Source organism: Hetaerina americana, unplaced genomic scaffold (genome assembly GCF_022747635.1).
Source record: "Hetaerina americana unplaced genomic scaffold, ioHetAmer1.1.p SCAF_4, whole genome shotgun sequence".
Classification (NCBI taxonomy): Eukaryota; Metazoa; Arthropoda; class Insecta; order Odonata; family Calopterygidae; genus Hetaerina; species Hetaerina americana.
The window spans coordinates 25,223,946-25,246,052 of record NW_027286985.1 but is presented as its reverse complement, the minus strand read 5'-3'; the positions used below and the strand labels follow the sequence as shown (position 1 = coordinate 25,246,052).

General features: G+C 40.6%; 1 protein-coding gene across 4 annotated transcripts in view; it reads right to left on the bottom strand.

The window, feature by feature from the left end:
* Nucleotides 1-22,107, bottom strand: part of LOC139692056 (leucine-rich repeat flightless-interacting protein 2) — a 55,621-nt gene that overhangs the window by 27,284 nt on the left and 6,230 nt on the right. The window contains exon 1 of one of the 4 annotated variants that reach the window (XM_071590077.1): nt 1,002-1,430. The exons of 1 other annotated variant lie outside the window; for it this stretch is intronic. In XM_071590077.1, the coding sequence (XP_071446178.1) occupies nt 1,002-1,148 (147 nt within the window). In that variant the 5' untranslated portion in view covers nt 1,149-1,430. Of the gene's footprint in view, nt 1-1,001; nt 1,431-22,107 lie in introns of those variants that run through there. 2 more of the 4 variants (XM_071590080.1, XM_071590078.1) reach the window with 2 other exon arrangements.

Here is a 22,107-nt window from a genome sequence, read left to right as displayed (position 1 = left end):
AGAATCAAGATCCAAATTATGTATTGAAGGTCAATTTGTTAACAATAGAGTTTAAGAAATATCATTCTTTTTGTACAAAAACCTTTCAGTTAAAGTATCTTGATAGATATATCTTGAACAATAATTGACAATCACATAAATTGCTAGATCATGATGGATAAAATTTTATCAAGGCCAAATTAATGAAAGAATTCTTAAAGTTGAACGGGGTGGGGATTTCGGCTAGAAGAGGCCGGACCACATCCTTGGCTCTCAAAGTCACACTCCACCGCTGGACGGACTGGATACGAGTCCAGGTTAGAAGCCGCCAAACACGCAAGGTGCAATTCATGAGGAAGACGCGGTTAAAACAAGGCCCGCATACAAAACTGTGAGAGTGAAATTCGCTCTTCTCCCAACAAAGAGGAATAATGAAGCGAAATGACAGGTCGTTCACACCGCAAGCAACGGCTCCCTTCGCTATCTTTTCCACCCCCTTCCCTCTCCGCCTGATATTTTTCAACTTCGAGAAGAACACGAATGTCGACATCAACCGTCAGTGAGTGACAATCACGATTATAATTTCTCAATAAACGCTTGAATTCAACCGGTTTATGAGTCACAACTACGTCTTCAGTTCACGTCTTTAATCCGTTCATGATGTCCGAGAACATTTATGACAAAATCAACTTGTCAACAGATAACGTGGATATGTAATGACGTCAACGCCTTCACTTCACTTGAGGCAAGCATTCCCTTCTCACTTCTCAAGTCTTAATTACTCTAAAGCTTTTCCAATGGGTCGCTTGCATCCACACACTAATCAGTTCAAATTGCAATATCACGATTAGATCAGTTGAAGGAGTGATGTTCAAAACGGAAAAATCCACTTCTTACGAACACGACTCTAAACACCCGCCCCTTTACATCGAACGTCGAAATTTCAATCGCCATCGGACTACATAGTTAACACAAAGAGGACAAGACATCGTTCGCCGATCAAATTCACACCACTCACTCACTTCGTCCACGCCCTTCCCGAGGTATCCGACCAGACAATCGTTCTCTTCCTCCTCCTCGGCAGTGGGGCATCCTGACAGCCTTTCGCCGGATCGGCGACCACGTTGCCCAGTCGCTGTACCCTCGCACTCCTCGTCCCCAACTTCCATGGCATTCACGAAGTAAAACAAAAACTGCCCAACCGCGCACACACACTCCCCCTTCCTTTCTCCTCTACGGGAGACTTCAACGTTCGCGCGCGCCACGCATTGTTACAGCACTGGCGGCGACGCCACGCACGTGACGGCTAGAACCTTCCTCGAAAACAATATACATATATTTATATACATGTATTTTTTAATGTTCTGTCGAAAAGCCGGTCGAGTTTCCACGGTCTTGCCGGATAGGTGGAATCTTTGTAACGGAGATAACATTCCCTCCCTCTTACAGGACGTCGCGTGAGGAGGGGAAGGAGAAGTAAGGGGGTTTATGGGCAAGAATGGGGAGTGGGAGAGCGGAAAAGTAGTACGTCACCGAGTCGCACCGCCGTCCACGCGGCCCACTCTCCTACTTCCCCTCCCTCCGCCACACCCACAATGCGTGGAATCTCACAGATGTCCCCTCTTTTTTCCTTGACGGGGTCTTCCCCACCCTCCCGACTTCCCCTTCGACACGAGAGACCACGTCACTTTCTGCAAGCGTTTCCCCTCTCCGCAAACCGCGAAAACCCCCCCCTTTCGAACACCTCTTTTTAACCTTCCCCTATTTCGCTCTCTTCCACCCCTCCAACACCTGAAGGTCAGGAAGATGCAATGCGGTGGGAGGGGGGGAAGGGGGAAAACGGGAGAAAGGAGAAGGCAGCCAGAAGCACCCACACCATCTGGTTCCGTACCCCTCCCTCCCCAGACGGTATGAGTGGACTTCGTGTGCAAGGGGTGAATGCATAGAGGGTGCACGAAGGAACGGGGGAGTGAGAAGCCCTGGACGGGGAGGATAAGGTGATCACAAACCTCGCTGTTTTCATCAAACTAGAGCCCTGTACTTGACTTAGGGTTCGAATTGAATGTTCCAACTGAACTCACGGCGCAAAATAGCTCAACCAATTCACGACGATTTAACAGATATGACAGATCGCGAAGATAATTACCAAGAGTAACAAATGAACATTATGATGCCGCGGATCTTCTAGTTTAAAAGTCATGAAGAATTACTGAGCCAATAACTGAGTAACGTTGGGAAGCAGTTATCTTTTACTACGTGTTCGATTCGCAGAAAAATCTGATTAGTTAGCATTACTCACAAGATGTCAGAACTGAAAGAGGTTATCATTCCACTTGGCTGACAAAAAATAACGGCATTAGGTATCGTTCGTCGAACAATAAGTGGTACTCAAATTTGTTTGACAAGATATGGATAAGACTCTTAAATTGCGCTTTTGTCATAATCTCAGTCACTAGGCAATACACTTAGGTAGTCTTTCGCATTTACCAAAGAAATAAGTGCATACTGAACGTGAATTCCAGCCACTCCGACTCAAATGTTGCTCACAGTTCATAAAGCATAGAAGAAGCATCAATACTTATCTAAAATACAAAAAAGAGGATGAAGGTCCCAGAATAAGCTTACCAATGGAGAAATAATAAAACCGGTAAGAATCAATACACAATGAATTTTAAAGAAAAAATCCGTACCTACGAACAAGTAGCCCAAAACAGCATTTTATAGCTGTAGCCTTATGACTGTTTCGGATTGTGTGAGCTTTACCCTTTCATTCTTTGCCTCTTCAAAACCTTCAGCTTGAGTATCTCTCTCCCTTAAAGACACCATAATGAAAAAGAGCACACCATTAATATGCATTACAAATACTGCACACATTGAAGAAGCGAGTTTCAGGAGCGATAAATTCCTATGGGGATCCCTAGGAAATACATTAGCAGATCCTCCAAAAACGGTATGGAATACGACAATTATATGCAGTAGTTGCGATTGTGAATCCCGCGCCTCTGTTGAATGTATTCCCAGTATTCGAATTTGCTTATTCATCGGCACAAAATAGGAATTAGATAAACTATCTCCATTGGCCCATTCGACGGATGGTGCACTTCACCTCCCGTTCGTAGCAAAAGAAGGTAATGTAATGTCATCTATAAGCAGTTATCTGCGGGCATCAAACCCGAACCCCACCCCGACTCGGGAACAAAAACACCCGGGCAACCAGGCTCTAATGAAAATAGAAGACTTGTAACTTCATCAAAGAGGTCCGATTCTTTATGACGTTGACCATGGACTACTTCATAGCGGTCATTAATGAACGATGGAAGCGTTAAAAAATGTTACAAAACACTTCCACCAATAAAATCTACTAAATTGCCGATTGAAAATACAGGGGAAAAACGCCGCAGCTCCCGACAATTCTAGTAACGAAGCCTTTCGGCAGCTGAACCCAGAATCTAAGTCAATTCACCAATACCCAAAGGATTACCTTCAACGTAACTAACGAAAGGAAGTAGTGAAATTGCTAAAATTTAACCATAGTTTTTCATTTCTAAGTTCGTAAAATTAACTGAACTAATTTAATTTAGGCTGGACTTAAAAACAACAAGGCTAGATGCTGGAGTCTCTCTGATGCATCGAACCGAAATTATTTGAATTGATACTTATTACCCGCGTACCCAAATAAACTTACAACAAGTATAAATAACAACAACATATGAGCTTTAGTTATTTTCGAAGTTATTCCTGAAGGAAAACTGCCACCATTAAAAAGTGGAATAAAAAGATGACCGTACGAATGAAGATGCAAAGAAAATAATTTAAAAAATTCTCTTACCACGACTAAAACAAATGATTTAGGAATGAATAAATTGTAAATAATTAAATATGAGAACAAATTGGAATCTTACTATTTTCCCAAAAAATACTTCAAAACTACGGAAAGAAAAGGGTCATCGGCCAACTTTCTTAAGTAACACAACAATTCGATGCCTTCTGATAGACAGGGCATCGAGGGATACGAGGTAAGTGATGGCAAGTGATTAATAAATTATTCACTGATAGGAGGAGGGTAAAAACTACTCAGTGGTCTAAGTGAGAAGTCCAGCGATGTTTGGGAAAGTTGCTGAATACTGGTTTCTTGCTCTTCCTACTTGTGAAATGCAATTCCTTTCGGATTTTTTGCACCTGCGCAAACATTCCATTGGGTGGGAAAATCCGCCGCCGGAGCATGTCGTCAAAAACTTCATTCTTTTCTATTCCCTCATCGGAATCGTATGCACCTCCTGCTGCCAACTTGGAATTCTTCCTTCCATGCCATCCTCAATGCGAAGAACACAACTTTAAAAGGGTGGCCAGATATTAGACGGTTTCTCATTCCAGGCGCTTTCCGGGTTTTCATGAATAACAATCCGTTTTTTAAAGTTTTGCGCTACCATTTTTACTACCTCGCACCCCAACGGACAATGCTAAATTTACATGGGCAAAAATATTACAGCATTTACCACTTGAGCATTCACACTCATGCATAGATAATGAATTTATAAAATTAGCATTCAAAATCTGATGTGTCACCCAAATAAAAATCCCGCTTAAAGTAGAGATATTACATCGTTTACAGTATTGGATCCCTGTACAAGAGTCTTTGGCTTTTTAGATTATCTAAATGTATGTTGGCCGTACCATTACACCTTTCCGCGTATCATTATTGCTAGCATTCAAGTAATATTAACAAGTGATAATATACGAGATAATTAGTATACACTTAGGGAAGTGTTGGGCAAAGAAATAATTTCTTTTACCGAGTATTTAACAATCATTCAAAGAAGCAAGGACTTAATGTTTGCAGCACGGTTGTAGGGCAGCAGTAAGTAGACAGACCTTTCATAGCGTCACACTTGATTAGCACGATTAACTGCACGTATGTTCCTTCAAACTACACAGATTTGACGCACCATTCTTTACCTTCGTGCAGAATACAAAACACATTGAAAACAAGCTAGTTTAAAAAAATCCATGGTTAGTCTTTCTCATTGAATTCAAATGGATAATTTGATTACTTAAAATTTCCCTTCATTTGCCCACTACCTATTTTCCAGTAAAATAACATTTACTAACTAAAATTCCAGTTTCTACCGCTCAATTTCAGGTTTTATCCAGAATGTTTTCAATATTTTACCATTTCAGATTTATAAGGATTCAAGGACGAATGGTAATCTTGTTCAGTCAACTTCAGTACGTTACTACGGCACTGCTAAGCATTTCTGCCCGCCATTGAGAAAAACTCCTAAATCGTTTAGCTACACTTTCCAGAACTATGGGTAGCGTATCGGCTTATGGCAAGACTTATCCAGTTTTCCGAACTACTACACGTCTTTTCCGCCTCCCTTATTTGCCTGATCATTCAAGGCATGCTACCTATTTACAAAGGTGGCTATTTATATTTTGAGCCTTGACACCACTAAGTGCTTTAGGCGCCATCTGACAGTTTGACCCTTTTAACGCTAACTTTCTTCAGAACATTTTGCCGTTCGATCATAACTTGTGGTGTTTACAAAGACTCGGAAATGTTTTCTCAGCGAAAAAATGGAGTTAAATCGATAGCACTTTCGTGAGATGATTTTTTACAATTTTCAACGTGGATTATCAAGTGTTTCGATCAACTTACTTCCACTTTTGACGATGAAGCCCCGTCCTTTGCCACTGAGAAACGCTGGTATTACGGATTCCATTATGGCCGCCGTTCGCTCTGCGACGAAAGTCGAGAAGGTCGTCCAAATTCAGTTGTTGTGCCAGAACACATTGATGCTGTGCAAGAACTAGTTAATGAAGATCGTCGTGTGACTTATCGTAAGGCACCCTTGGGGATTAGTATGACGAGCATCAATAAGATATTGCATTAACATTTAGCCGTGAAAAAATGTGTCCGCGTTGGATCCCGCATAATTTGACAAAAGCTCAAAAAGATGCTCGTGTCAATTGGTGCGAATAAATACAATCGCGGTGCATCAAGAGCTGTGCACAACATCTAAGCAGGTAAATAACCTTGGATCTATGCGTATGAGACCGAAACAAAACAGCAATCTAGTGTATGGGTATTCCAAGACGAGTCACATGCGACAAGAGTGATTCGTGCACTAAGCACATCGAAGCAAATGAACGCCTGTTTCTTCAGAATTACTGGGCATGTGGCAACCGTACCGTTTGAGCAACTAAGAACCGTGAATTCTGAATGTTATACGAGCATTTGTCTGCCAGAAGTGCTTGGTGAAATGCGGAAAAAGAAGCGGCAACGAAGGATCATTCTTCATTATGACAATGCACGCTCTCACAGATCGGCTAAAAAAACTACCCATTTGACTGGCCAAAAAGTCGAATTGATGGGTCATCCTCCGTACAGCCCTGATTTAGCACCAAATGACTTCTTTTTATTCCCGTTTATCAAGAAAAATTGCGAGGCGTACGTTTTTCGGCGCCCGAAGAAGCCGTTGATGCATTAAAAAACCATGTTTTGAGAGGTACCTCAATCGGAGTGGAAAAAGTGCTACGAAAATAGTTTCGAGCGCACGCAAAAGTGTATTGACTATCATTCCAAAAAAAGCCATTGTTATTGAAAATATTTACAAAAAGCCATTATCAATAATAACTTTCTTTTCATTATTAGGCTGAAAATATAAAGAGCAACCCTCGTATGGGTAGGTTTAGGAGGATTCCAGAAAAAAATTAATTTATTTCCTGTTTCTATTCCTTTATGATACCCTTCAAGCCACCACTTGGGTATCTGGCGGGGATGATTCAATACCATACATGGAAAATCAATAATTATTTTTTTTTTAATTTTTAGGTGAGATATATTCTGCAAAATAATTAAAATTATGTAGAACATAATAACTGCAGGTGCATCCTCCACTGTCTACTGAGAATGAACAAAGGAAAATGCTTTTCCCCCTTAGCGCAGTCTGATAATGTTAGTATTCTGGTCCCTTAACGTTCGTGGTAAAAATGACACCTTAAACCCTTCCGTTCTACGTTTAAATCTCTCTTATTTTATTTAAATGATCCCTCCTTCCTAAGTAATATGGGGCTAATATGTGACGTTGTGCTTGGCGCAGCGTCACTTGCCCAGTTCGAATACGCGCGCCCCTCTCGCGAGCCGTAGAACGGCGGGGCGCTATTTGTGGGCGCCGACAATGTATGTAAGAAAAAAAGAAGAGCGGGGCGCGCCGCGCGCGGAGAGTGCCGGCCAACACGTGGTAAGGAGAGTTCGTTGTGGGATGCCCGAGAGAGAAGGTCGTGTGCTATCATCGTCGAGTCACCGACAGCCTGCGAACACCGGGGGTGCGCGTGCCAGCAACCGACCTCGCCGTGTGGGCCCCCCGCAGGCCCCGACCGGAACATCGGGAGCCAGCAGTCGACAGCGAGGCGGCCATCTTCGGCTGCAGCCGAGCGGCCACCCAACATCGTGGCCCAGCAGGCGTCGGCACGGCGCGTCATGTTTGCTTGGGAGCGCCCACACCTTTTCTTGTGATAATAAATAGTTCTTGTGAAGTTTACTCGTCGTAGTCCATTTTTATGCGCCTCCTAGCGTCCCTCGTGATTTCAGCTGAAGAGCCGCTGCCCACCCCGGGGCACATAAAAGGTGAGCGAGCCCTCCCCTGGGACGAGGAGTGTGATGGGCCAGGTGACAGCCAGCGGCGTGACTCTGCGGCTAGCCATGCGGCTAGCCTGGCGCCCTCAAAACAAGTAGAGTCGCGGCCTCCCTTGTCTCGCGGTATCGGGGAAAATTTATCTATGAATTAAATACCGCGTCACAAATAATACATTTTCAACATCACCGCTAAAGATACCGGCTCACAATTAATGCAAGAGATTTTTTCTGCAATTGAATCTTCGCTCCGCGAGTGATTCCCATTCTACTTCCTCTTATAATCTTAATATACTATACTCTACTTAGTTTATCACAAAGACCTTTTTAAAACCGAGCTTCTCTAAGCTGCACGCAATCTCATTGGGCAATCAATTTAACTTCATGTAGATCACATGTGCTAGCAGCATATTGTAAACGTGGTTAAAAACTAGCGAAATTATTGCGAGAACTTCATCTTCCTTTGCCATACGTTGTTACTTTTTTTATTCTGTTCGTTATTTCTGGCTACCTTCACGCTGTCCAGAAAACCTATTCCCTTCCTTCCTCTACCCCACTTAATTGGTCCGGTAAGGATCAGAATTATCCAAATGATCTATGTGCCTACAATCGCTTAAATGCATACACACTATATCGACAACGTCACGCAAGCCACGGTACACATTCGTTAATTCTCATTTGCAGACAATTACCAATAGAAGGACAAAAATATGAACCATCCTATGGAAGATATGCATGGTGAGCGCAGTTGCTTTTTTAAAAAACACTAAACAATGAATTCCAATTGAACTGAATACGCCTTCATCTTTATTCAGATTCACAATTGAGTTTTCTTTTTTTTAAGCCCCATACATAATAATTGAATGACGAATACTCCTATCTGCGAGATTGAGTAACGAAAATTGCTGAAAATTTGAAAATACTATGTTTCTATTTATTTTATTTATCATACTGAATCTCGCGTCATTTTCATTAACACAGAACATTTACCAAATGGAGAAGACGCATGGAGTTTGGAGTTATTTTTGAAGAGTCAACATGCCACCATAAATGCAACTAAAACAACATACGACAAAACAGGGTTTTTCCCGGGGGTGTGCTTTTACTGGCACCGAAGCCTCATAGAAATATCTCTTTGTAACGTCACCATCGAACAAACGAGTAAGCCGATATCCGACAGGTGTGGTAAATTTGTCTCCTTAAATGCCAGCTTTTAAGTTGCCACTAGATTACTTCTTGCACAGCACGACCTCACTTATCATATCTTATTGGAAATAGCATGAGGTACACAGTTCGCACATTCCACCTTGGAAACCCCGAATCGCTCCGGGGAATGAAACGTATGCGGAGCTCATTTCAGCAACTGCGCGCATTTCTCCCAATGGGCATTATTTATGGCTGCGGGGGGTTCCTTATCACACAAACGATAACGCGCGACGTTTGGAACGAGCGAGAGGAATATCACGGAAGCGTTGAGTCTGGGCAAGCAGGAAGGATAACTTGGCCAGAGGAAGTCACTCTCTGAGCTCAACTATTTTGAAAAAAGTTGCGAGAACTCAAGACGCTTGTAGGTTCCACTAATGCGGACATGGGTAAACTCTCCGAATATTTCCCACGCAATCTAAAGGCCGCGACCGAGACCGGATTTTTTTCCCTTAGCGCTGCGCTTTTTATCCCAATTCACCACAAACTAGTCAGAAATTCAAAGACGTCAATGGACGTAAAAGGAAGTTGTTACAGAATTATCACAGCAGCTGCTGCCTTTAGTCGAATTCAGCATTAAGGGAACTAAGCCGTTGAGAAATAACAGAATTTTTAGCTCCATTTACTTAAAATTATTTAGCCCAGAGGCCTAAAACGTAAAGGTTAACCTGACCAATTATGCCCCTTGCTACCCTCATTCATTACGCAGATATGTAACGGATTCAGATAGATTCTTCGGGGTCACGAGCTCGCCACTTTAACATGAGAGGTCCTTTCACATTTTTAAAAATATCGCAAATATTCACCTCGCACTCTCAATACCTACGCAGAACCTTTCGCTTCAAATAGCAAAAAACGTCAACCATTAAGACGCAACAGAAAACACTTCTGAAACGGATTTTTGAGGAATGGTAAATTAGCTTACGCGTAAATTAACATGAAATTAACCGTAAGTAAGTTAGACACTGACACCAAATCTGATTTATGAATTTGATGTGGTGCCGAAATGCTTAACAAATAATAGTCTGGATATAAAACATTTCCTCAAGAGCATCCAATATAGGTATTCAATAAAATGAAAATATCAGAGGGGTAAAAGCCATCCAAATGTGAATGAGGCGTAATCATTTAATAAACACTTGAAACTACCAACTACCCTGTATCTCATAAGTATATGCATATATACTTCAACTTATATGCAAGCTCGTATACTTAAACGGTAGGCACGACCAGCTGCCACCTGGTAGTTGATCCCTTTTATTGCCCGACGTATCCACATACATATGTAGATATTTTAGTATTCCGTAAGCCACCGCTAGGGTGTGAGGCAAGGGGTGAATACACATCAGACAAATTTTGACCCGAATATGACCCTAACACGGTCGGACAATGTTATTCTGATCCCTTATTATTCGTGGAAAAAACGAAATCTTAAATCTAATTCATTTTATTGACAATCTCTCCACCGGAAGAATATGGTATACTAAGTATGGGGGTAATAATACATTTGCAACATCACCGCTAAAGAGGTGTCCTTCCAATTTATGCAAGAGATTTAATCTGTAATTTAACCTTCGCTCCGTAAGTGATTCCCAACCTAGCTTCTCTGATGTTTTGGATACGCTACTAAGTTTATCAGCTAGTGGAATCCTTCATCTACTTGGGCAGCAGTATCACTTAGGATGGAAGAAGCTCGATCGACTAAAGCGAAGAATAGGCCAAGCAAAGAAGGCGTTCAATGAGGAGAGGCAACTACTATGTTCAAAGAACATACGATTGCAAACAAGGAAGCAGTTCGTCGAAACTTTCGTGTGGAGCTTGGCACCCTATGGATCGGACGCATGGTATATTGGAAAAGTGCACCAACGAAGAATAGAAGAATTTTAAACATGGTGCTGGAGGAGAATGGAAGATTAAATGGACAGACAAAGAGAGGAACGATGAATTACACAGAAGAGGAGAGGAGGAAAGGACCATATAAAGAGCTCTACGGAAAATAACAAATAGATGGATTGGACATACCTAGAGGCACAATGGATTAGTTAGAAACATAATAGAAGGAAAAATTGAAGGAAAGATCCCGCGAGGAAGGCCAAGAGACAAGTACATAGGACAAATTAAGGACGTAAAGCAGGGACCTATCAGAGAGTGAGGGAATGAGCACTAAATAGGGAAGAATGGAGGGCTGCAGTAACCCATTCTTAGGATTGAAATACTGATGATGATGACTAAGTTAATCAGAACAAAGTTTTACAGACCTAACTCCATGGTTAAACCTTTTCTAAATAAAATATAGTCTTCGCAGCAAGCGGCTTGGGATCCTAGATAGATGGGGGTTGAGGTACTATGCACAGGGTTCCTGGTCCAAAACCCGATGCCTGCGGGCATTGGCAAACCCCAAGCTCTAGACCTGGTAAACCGCAAGCTGCAGAGGTGAAGAATTGCTCTCACTGCACACGTGAACATATCACACGTCATGGGGCTTTGTAGGAGGTGAAATCTGCCCATATCTATCAAACCGAATAAGTCAGTAAAAGGTGAGCTCACCGTGGCCTATTAAACCGTTGAGTCCTTTGTTTGGTTGGCTTTGCCTAGTGAAACCAAACAATATAATTTAAATTTAACGAATATAACAGATTTTTCAAGTTGAAGAATTGGAAAGAACCATGAAAGGTGAAATTGCGTCCAACAGATAATTATAATGCCACATTAAAATTAATTTTGTGAAGAATTTTCTTTAAAATTGTCGAATTTTTCCTTAACGAAAGGTTTTCCACTGAAAATCAACGGCAATCGTCTCTTTAGGGCCTATACAAGCAATATGTAAACAATTAAATCCAACGCATTGCCACAGCTGAAACATTTATAACCAATATCGTACACTCACTAACGTTTACGTCCAGCGTAAGTAGTTACTTAAAATGTAACACGAACTCTTCCTTTGTCACCGCCTTCTTAGGCGAGGTTTTTAGTGCAATTTTTTGTTTAATTATGGCATCGATGTACAATTGCCTCTTTAGTTACTATGTGTTTGTTGATCACCAAGCTGAACAACTAACCGAGCCGCCACATTACTTACAATTCTAGCATCACTTAAACTTATCCCGTTGAATCAAGCGGCCGCCCTGTTATCAGGAAAATATAATGTTCACGATGTAACATGGGCAGAACTCATTTGATTAAGATTCATTCATCATTTCCGGGTTACTTTGCCTTAGAAGATAATTTTTTTAACAAGAAAAGAATTCTATATGTTTACGTAAAATGAAAGACGTAAATATTTACTCATAATGCAACGGAGTGGACAGAGGAACGGGTTGAACGTGCGGCAGTAGGTGATTGAGGTCAAATATTATTGTGCATCCATACAACTAGGCCAGAGAGAATGGCTGATGCTTACTCGAAAAAAGATACTTGCCCCCTGAGTCCACTGTGCCAGAATGGCGTGCATTTCGATCCACACGTGGTTATCACTTGGCAACTACCACAATCACCTGGTAATCCTATATCCTTAACATAGGGCCCCATGTTCCTAATAATTTGCAGGAACTTAGACCCCGGGACATTTCTGATCAGAGTAATTTTATCATTCCGTTATCGTCTAACAATGCCGATTCGTCAATATGTTTGATGAAATGAATTATCACTTCACGTACACTTATCGATGTATGTTTTCATTTTAAGTCATCGGAATGCAATTTGACGGCGGTCCTTGAGTATTCAAATGAAAAACACGTAATCACGCCAATCTGAAGGTCATTTTCTATTATATTTTGTAATTAGCAGTCGTTTAACAGGTTTCTAATAGAACGAATATGCCACCGGGTATCTTGTAAATAACAGATTACTTACATTTTAACTAATAATCTCACCTCAGCCTCCGACTTGCACTTTCTTTTCTCTCTTCCGTTTCACGACGACCTTTCCGATTGTCCATGACTTTATTTCAAGTGCATCGTAAGTATGGAGAAAACCTTAAAAACATCTCATTCGCGTACACAAACTGAAGAGCGAAATTGGCTGGGCACTGAATCCTTCACTAATTGCTTCACAATGCTTTCGGCGTAAAACAACCAATGAAAGTATAAGCCAGTTTACCAGCAATTTACTACGGCATTCATAGTGAACTTATACCCTCTCAACTATCTATCTTTATAAGTTTAAACGATGCATTAGTGTCGCCACATTAAGTTCGCAAATTAGGATGTTGTGGCTAACACCGCTGTGGTTTCGACCATGTCTCCGCGGAGATAAGGGAAGCTGAGAAATAAAATAACGCTCGTAAATGAATGCCTTTTTAAGAGGAATGCATTCTTGGGAAAGCTCTGTTTGCGAGTCAGCAGTGAGGGACATAAAGACAACCTTAATATAAACTTATTGGCTACGCCTTGAATACATTTCTCCGTAGATGATCCCACACGAACTTCACTCGGATCACGCTATATGTTTGGCAAATTTTCTGATAATGCAAACCAGACAGTCAACGTACTTGCATGCAATTACTTAAGCGGATATCAATTTGTCCTTTTAATCAAGTAAGCAAGGCAGTTAAAAAGAGTCACAAGCTGAAATAATAAATTAGTCAAGGCCAACAATTATTGCCCATTAAAAGGTCCAATTTTAGTTTTCTTTAAAGCAAATAGACTGTCAAGTCTCCAGCTTCGCTGGGCTGAGGGTTTCGTAAAACCTTGGGAATTTTCCTTAGACGTATTGCTAAGATGAGTACTAAAATTATATTTGCCATAGAATATACGAAGCCGTTGTGGCGCTTTGTATACCAACGAGTGAAGTTGATTTGAATTCCCAGAGTATCATAAATAGTAATTATGGAAGGCAATAGGTAATTTAAGAACCTATTACCTTGCCTAATAGGGTAGCTGTAGTAGGGTACCTGAGGTCATTTGAGGACATGCAGGTCATTCGGTGGAGATGAGATTTGCAAGTGAATGGAGGTGGACCGGGCGTCGGCATTGGCCTCCTCTGGACGAAAGACGCAAAGAGGTTCACAATTTAACTTCCTATCCAATGGACGGCGTATTCCAATTGAAATGCCCTCCACATTTCGCCCGATCTCGGAGTCGGAATACCCCTGAAAAATTCCGCCAATGCCGGTATTCGAACCAGAACCCTTAAGGTGGAAACGAGCCTACTATTCACCGCACAAACCCGATCCCCGGCATACCAAGAATACAAGGAGAGCTTGCTCCTAATATTAGTAGATTTCAAAATAAAATCAGGACTTAGCCGTTTCGTTATTTATCCAATTCAAAATAAGGTCTTCCAGAAATAGTAGCATATTTATGGACTAAGCCTGGTCAGATTTTCCACGAGCATTGCGAGCGCTGGCTCTTTATGATTTACACGCCCGGAAATTATTTTCGTCTGCTGACCGAAAGAATTTATAAGCATACTGATACTTCCACCGAACGTGAACAAGGAAGGTATATTGAAAGGAGATGATGAAAAGTTCTTAAGTTTGAAAAAATCCCTAAGTGCTTAAATTGTGTCCGCAGGGGCGGGATTGTTTTTTTATATTGAAATTCAAGTAGATGTGCCAAACAAAAACAAACGCAATTGAAAGAAAAAGACGAAACTAACAAGAAAGCATGTTTTCGTGAGCTGAAGACCTACATGAAATTATAGCACGTACCAAAGAAAATTTTCAACTTGAGACAACTAAGTGTTCAGTAAAACTGCCAACATTCTATTGCAAGATGTCAAATTAATTTTCCATTTCTTGAGCCCTTAAAATAATTTAACCACAAGTATATGGATTTCGGATATTTTCTGATCCAACGTGTTCGCCAGTGTACCAACAGCAACACGTTAATAATTGCTACAGAGATAAAGGAAATCGCGATAGAGAAAAACATAACTATGGACCAGTGAATCTAGCATATAGTATTGGGTGCTAATTATTCAAAGAATAGAACATACTCGTGAAATCGTTGGAATCTCGTTCTCGAGATCCTCTTAACCACAAAAGCAGCGAGATATGTGCCCTGTCATCCGGTACGGCAGAGCACAAAATGGATATTATTAATAATTATAGAGGCTTAATTGTTAGTGGCAAGCTTTTAATTACCTTTTATACACTGCCATTAGTCCCAAAGCACTTTTGTGCAACGTAAACACTTTAAGCACTAGAAAATTATCATCTTCTTTAGGTTATTCTTCAAATCCGAGGATAATCAGGTTCACCACTTACGTTCTCCGAGATTTGCTTTTCTCTTCCCGGTTCCTAATCAAACATTATTAGTCTGCTCTCATCATCCCACCAATTACCTATATCTTTTCCATTAATTTTTATCCTCAAAGTTCTCTATTGAACACAATCTAATACTTCCCCTTCTATCTCCCACCCTATCGAATTTTTTCCATCCTTCTTTCTACCCATATCTAAAATGCTCAAATCTAACAGGTTAATATTTTACTGAACAGCAGGCGGATATCTACGCCACTTCAGGTCACATCGAAAGTACTGTTTCACCAATACGAAACCATATACAGGGTTCGTCCGAAAAATAAGTGTACTGATTTTTTCCCGCCGCTCCAGGCGCGCCCAGCACCGCTCTGACGGGCTGCGATTGGAGGGGGGTATGTTGGCAAGCGACGCTGAAAAAGGCAGTCGGCTCTGAGCTGTGGTGTAGTGAGGAGCTCTGTTAACGCGAACCTCCACGCTCGACCCACGTCACGGAACGCGATGCCGAAGTTTTTGGAGCAGCGTTATTCCATCAAATTTGTGGTAAAGCTTGGGAAATCGTCCACCGAAACTGTCGGTATGATTAACCAGGCTTACGGGGAGTCAGCCATGTCCAGGAGCATGATCTTTCGGTGGCACAAGATGTTCGTGGAGGGCAGAGAAGAGGTCGACGACGAACCACGGCCTGGACGCCCATCAACGACACTCACCGACGAAAATGTGCGAAAAGTTCGCGATGTACTGAACTCTGATCGTCGTCTTAGTGTTCGGATGATAGCATAGCAGTGCAATGTGCCAAAAACAATAGTTCACAAGATTATCAGGGAGCAATTACAGATGCGAAAAATTTGTGCAAAGTTGGTGCCGAAAGTGCTCAGTGATGATCAAAGACTCAATCGTTTGGAAATCGCGACACAACTTGCGGATCACTGCAAAAATGATCCACATTTTTTAGAGAACGTTGTTTCGGGTGACGAGACGTGGATCTTTGAGTACGACCAGGAGTCGAAGAGACAAAGTGCGGAGTGGCACACCCCATCATCACCCCGTCAAAAGAAAGCTCGCATGAGCAAATCTCGGATCAAGGCGATGCTCATTGTCTTTTTTGACAAAAGGGGAGTCGTCCACTACGAATTTGTACCTGAACGACAAACTGTAAATGCTGCATTTTACGTCCAAGTGCTCGCCAGGCTTCGCAAAAACGAGTCGCCAGCGTCCGGCCAGCGATCAAAAACATCTGGCGGCTGCATCACGACAATGCGCCGTCTCACACCGCGCTTGTCGTGTCGGACTTCTTGGCCAAGCACGGCGTGGCAACGCTGCCGCACCCGCCCTACAGCCCGGACTTGGCACCACCGGACTTCTTTCTGTTCCCGGAGATAAAGAGGAGTTTGAAAGGAACGCGATACGGGACTTTGGACGCCGTCAAAGAGGCCGTGACGACGTGTCTTCGAGAGGTTCCCGATGATGCCTTCGCGGGAGCGTTCCAGGAATGGGAACGCCGCTGGAACAAGTGTATCGACTTACAAGGGTCCTATTTTGAGGAATATTAGCTTAAGATATGTAAAAGTGTAATAATTTTTTTTTCCTGAGCTCAGTACACTTATTTTCCGGAGGAACCCTGTATTACCCATTTTGAGATAATGCACTGGCCAAACGTCGGATAAAGTATATGCTAAGGGAAAACTTTTGCATAATAAAAATCTAATATTGACATTACGACATTGATATACTTGTACGTCATTAAGATGGTATCCCTTCTTTTTAAAAGTTAAAACTTTACCAGATACATTGCACCGTAATATCAATGTGAGGGTCTGCTCTCCAACCGCATTTACTGAACTTATAAGAATCATTCAAGGAAGGGGATGGTTTCGTTCGCCCTTAGAATTCGGCACAACAGGTAAATTTAACTCTTTCCAGTTTTTTGCAATGAAGTATTAAGTACATTTCGTTCACTGTGACACGATACAATTTGTATTTTAATAGCAAAAGATACATTGAACAAATCAATCAATAATTCCCCATAAAATCGAAAATAAGGCGCTCATGGTACCGGAAAAGGTTTGCTTTTAGTAAACCTCATCTCTCACTAGACTGCTGTAAGAACGTCAGATATGCCCACCACGTGATTTCACTTTTATAGTCGATTGAAGCAACAAACCTTTGTTTCTTTAGAAACATGGTAAAATAGAAATTCGTGCAGTGATTAAAGACTTCTATTTCAAAGGGTTAATACCTAAATAGACCAAAACGTAATAGATGAGTTCACAGGCATATCAAAAGGTAGTGTTTTCAATTTTGCACGAAAAATTGGGCGCGAAAAATCTCTGCATCTTGCTGTGAGTTTGCTCACGGTGGAGAATAAACGCAATCGTGAGGTCGATTCGGAGTCTATTAGGCGCTTTTCCGTCGCAATTCGGACGAATTTCCGCGTTAACACATGGATGTGGACGAAACATGGATGCACTACTACACTTCAGAGACAAAAGAACAGCCGAACCAGTAGATTTCTGAAGGTGATGATCTGCCTCCGAAGAAAGCGAAGACGGTGACATCGGCCGACAAAGGGATAGCTACGGGTTTTTTGGTATGCACGCGGAATCATTAACATCTAATACTTGCAAATACCACAAATGATAAATTGAAAGTCTTACGTGTCATTTTTGCACCGTTTGAGCGAATAAATCAAGAAACCCATCTTCATTTGACAAAGAGAAAACTTCACTTCCATCAAGACAATTCAAGGGTGCACAAATGCGCAGACTCGATTTTGAAAATTATGGATTTCAATTGAGTTAACAAAACATCCACTATACGTATTCACCAGATTGAACTTGAAAAAAATGGCTCGACGGAAAACGATTCCCGTCGAACGAGGTCATCGACAAACATGCCCATTGAGGGTCTTCCAAAATTATACATTGTCGACGGCTTAAAAAAGTTAGAGAAACGCTGGGAAGATTCTATTGAGCATAATGAAAAGTTGAGAATAAAAAAATCTACCCAAAATAATGTTTTTTCTACTTTTTCCTAAGGCCTAACAACCCAACATCTACAGCGGAAATATACACAACAAAGTTACGACAAACTCGCATTTCTGAGGCTACAACTCTCTGAATTCACCAATAATTATTCTATCAACTCAGTCACATCACATCCGCTCACGAAACAAATCAAAGAAAGAACTTCACGCTGGTACCAAAGAATTTACATCTTCTGAATATTTTCGAGGATGATAAACGTCTCGTATGGCTATCACAATCAACTCAACTTGGGCAGCTATTTTAATTCCTTTTTTGGGAGTTGTTAGGTGTGCGATTGTGGACAGTCGTGAGTCTTTCACAAACAACTTTCTCGCAGCGCTGGTCTTGTATTTGCTTAGTGACGCCTCTTCTTTGTCTAAGATGATCTCGTCATACGACTAATGCCCCAACTGCTGATTTCCCCTCGAGTATCTGAGCAGAAAAGCGGATGGAATCATTTGAGGAGAAACTTGATCCTAAAGCTTTCCTACCCTTATCGGTATACCACCAAACAATGATACGCCATTTTTTATTTATACGAATTATTAAGATCCTCACACTTCTTAATTTTTATAATAACATTCAAGCAAAGTTTTGCGAATTATTTTGTTCATTAACAATTTAATATCAGGACCGCTTGAGTGTTTGGATCAAATTTGTTTTCATTTTATACGCTCCCTAACAATAAAATCACCTTATTGGAATATGACGCCGTCTTTCGCTGATATCTTTCCAAAATATATTTTAACTCATGATAGTCGCTGCTTTCATTTCCTTAAATGCAGACAAATGATTCTTAGCGTAAGTAAACGCTCGCGCAAACTTTTGGAGAGCTTTTTGAAACGTGTAACGTTACCACCTGCTTCCAAAATTAGAAGTATTTTTATCAACATACTCGTTTTGTAGACGTCGTCACATTGTCGCAACTCACTTTTCGCAAATGCAAGGACGCTGGCAACCACCAGCTCGCCCACGACAATAAGAAGCATTTCAAGTCGTCCGAAGAAAATGGCTTTGAGCGACTGAGCCTAATGTCCAAACGTGGTCTTCTTCCAAACATTTTCTTCGTCGGGGGACGGGATTTCGGCTTTTTACTGCAGATCCCTATTCCTCATCGACCTGTCGGCACAGCGTGTATCTATTCCATGCTATGAGAATGTTAGGTGTTGAGTATCAACCAAACGAACTTCCCTACCCTCTTCTTTTAACGTCGAACTAGTGACTATTTACAGGCTTCCGAAATGAATACTACCCTGTGCAACATAGTAGTTTTTATCGGAGGAGACCGACAGCTCAGGTCATTTGCGCCATTTGGGATGGGCAGGAAAGGATGAAAGGTGAAGAGAAACCCGGCGTCGACCTACTCGTCACGAAGGGCTTCAAGGGATGCGCAGCTTAACGTCCCATTCGACGGACGGCGTCCTCACTAAAAGTGCCCTCCACAAAGCACCTCAAGTAGGGATCAGGGAACCACTGAAAAATATCTGCCGTCTCCGGCTGTGCAACATATACAGTTTTGGAACTATAATTGCCGCAAAAAATTGCACACCTAAATAAAAAATTTTCCTAGAGTTAAGACTTTCATTTAGAGTGAGTATTCCATGAGCGATGGCACATTTTTTGTAATAGACAAAATATATGGCTAAGAAATCTCACAAAGCTTCGACTTATTTTTTAGTGTAGTGCATACAAAGATAGCAAAACCGTGTTTTTTAGCAAAGGTCAAGATAGGTAAAATAATTAAAATTATGGTATACATATTTCTTTACAATTATGCTTCCACTTCCGACAAAGAACACTTTCATATGATTTACTCTTATTGCCTCTTTCCCGCATACATGTTGAAAACAAGGGTTTCACAGTATTAAAAAGGGATCAAAAACTAAATGACAACACAAGACATCTAGCATACCTGTGCACATGTACCTAGCGTACCTCCAGGTACCTATGCACATGTATACCCTTCAAAATTACCCCTGCTCCAGCACCTTTCCTCCTAAGACACCATCCACATTATCCAACACTATACGGAGAAATGATACTGAATACAAGATGAAATGCCAGATGCTAAGAACAAATACAAAAAAAATATGCATCTCTCAACAAAACTATCATTTCAACAGATTCAGGCCAATTATACTTGGAAGTTCGACATCATGAGAAAAACAAATTTGCAGTTTACACATTTGCACACATCTGCGGAAAAGTGCAATTTTTTTATCATAAAACTATCATCGACTGGAAGTCTACCTGCAAAACTATTCCAGCCCTTCCCAAGTAATGAAATTTAAGATAAGACATTTAAAATAAGATGTAAAAAGTTTATACAATAATTGCATATGTGTGAAATTTTATGCATGTAAAATTAAATGTAATGTGAATTTTATGAATAATTAATTGTAACAATGTATGTTACTACCTGGCAAACTGCCAACTTGTGACACTTTTCTAAATACATATTCAACATGATTTTGAGTATAGCTTTGTTAGTAGCTTGAAAATCTTAAAAAGGGAATATAGTAAAAATAAAACGTAAAAATTGTGCATTCAAAACTTAGAAAAGAATTCGAGGTTAATATGAACACAAATAAACAAGAAATAAAAAGTGAGGATGGGGGCTAAATTGGAACCAACTGGAACTATGATGAAGAATACTTATGACAGCTATTAACATGTGTGATAAGTTCAACAATGTAACAAATGTGTGAGTGATGTGTGACATATATGATCCCAAGTTGATTCAGAGAGAAGAATTTACATGATCAATGTGGAGAATGCATCTTTAAAAAAATGCAACATTACGCTAAGGCCATTGACTAGAACATGAGGAGGCTAAATTTTAGATACATATCTATTAGGGACTATCTAAATATGTAAGATGTTAAGATATTACAGGAAGAGAGAAACAATAATACAAAGAAACTAGATTTTTAACTGGTGAGTTCATCACTACTGATGTTTCACTGTGAGTGTGTATTGCAGCATTAGATATTTTCAAAGATGGAAAGTGGCTAAGTAAATCATTCCTGTTATTTAATAACCTAAATTGTGAACTATTTCCAGGATTAGCAATATCTGACAATCAGTAATGTAAATGTAAAATGTTTAGACCTGGAAAGGCTATTTAAGTGTTCTATATATCTTAATAAATGCACTTGGCTAACTATAAAATGTTAGGGTTAATTTAAATTATGGGAACTAATTACTGCCATCAGAAACTATGTCAGCTATATACAAGTCATCGAAAGATGTCAGTTTTACCAGCGTGACTGATGACCTGAAAGTCCTAGATAACAACCTGACTACATCGTTAACTTTGCTTGATAGGATTGATTAAGGCTATATAAAATCTTTCCTGAAATCTTCTACTAAATAAATTGGCACACTTAACACCTTCAAATCAAACAAAATGGCATTAGCTTAATGACCATCATTGTGCCTCGCTATCATTTGAGTGCAACCTCTAAGTATTTAGATTTTTTCTCAAATTAACATTTAGGGATGTACTCTGAATTTTAAAAACTTACATAAGATGGCATATCTCCTCCCCTTCTCCGTCTCTGAAGCATCCTAAAACATCCTCACATTTGCAAGTGTTAATTTGACTTTTAATGTGATAGTATTGGTGTTTGTTTTACAAATTAAAGAGGAATGGGACTTTCATAAAAACTCAAAACAATATTTGGATTTTTACACCAAATTATATAATTAGAATGAATATGATAGCAGAAAATAAAACATCCCAGTGAAAATGTAGATGACTATAATTCAGGAGAAGAAAAGAAATCTGGCTATTAAGGTAATATATTTTTCCCAAATTTTCATTCCTGAGTTAAGAGGCTTATCTGGCTCTAATGTATACAACTGCACCCAGTCAACTATTGCTCAGGCTGTTTTGCCACCCTTTTTTTGACATTTTATGGTAGAATATCTATGTTTGAACAAAGGGATGAGCTAAGAGCATTGAAAGAGATGGTGGCTCATAAATATCTTATTATATTACCATGAATTAATTTGATATTGCTGTCCTTGCAGTTGGTCAAGCTTTTGCTCTGAATCAT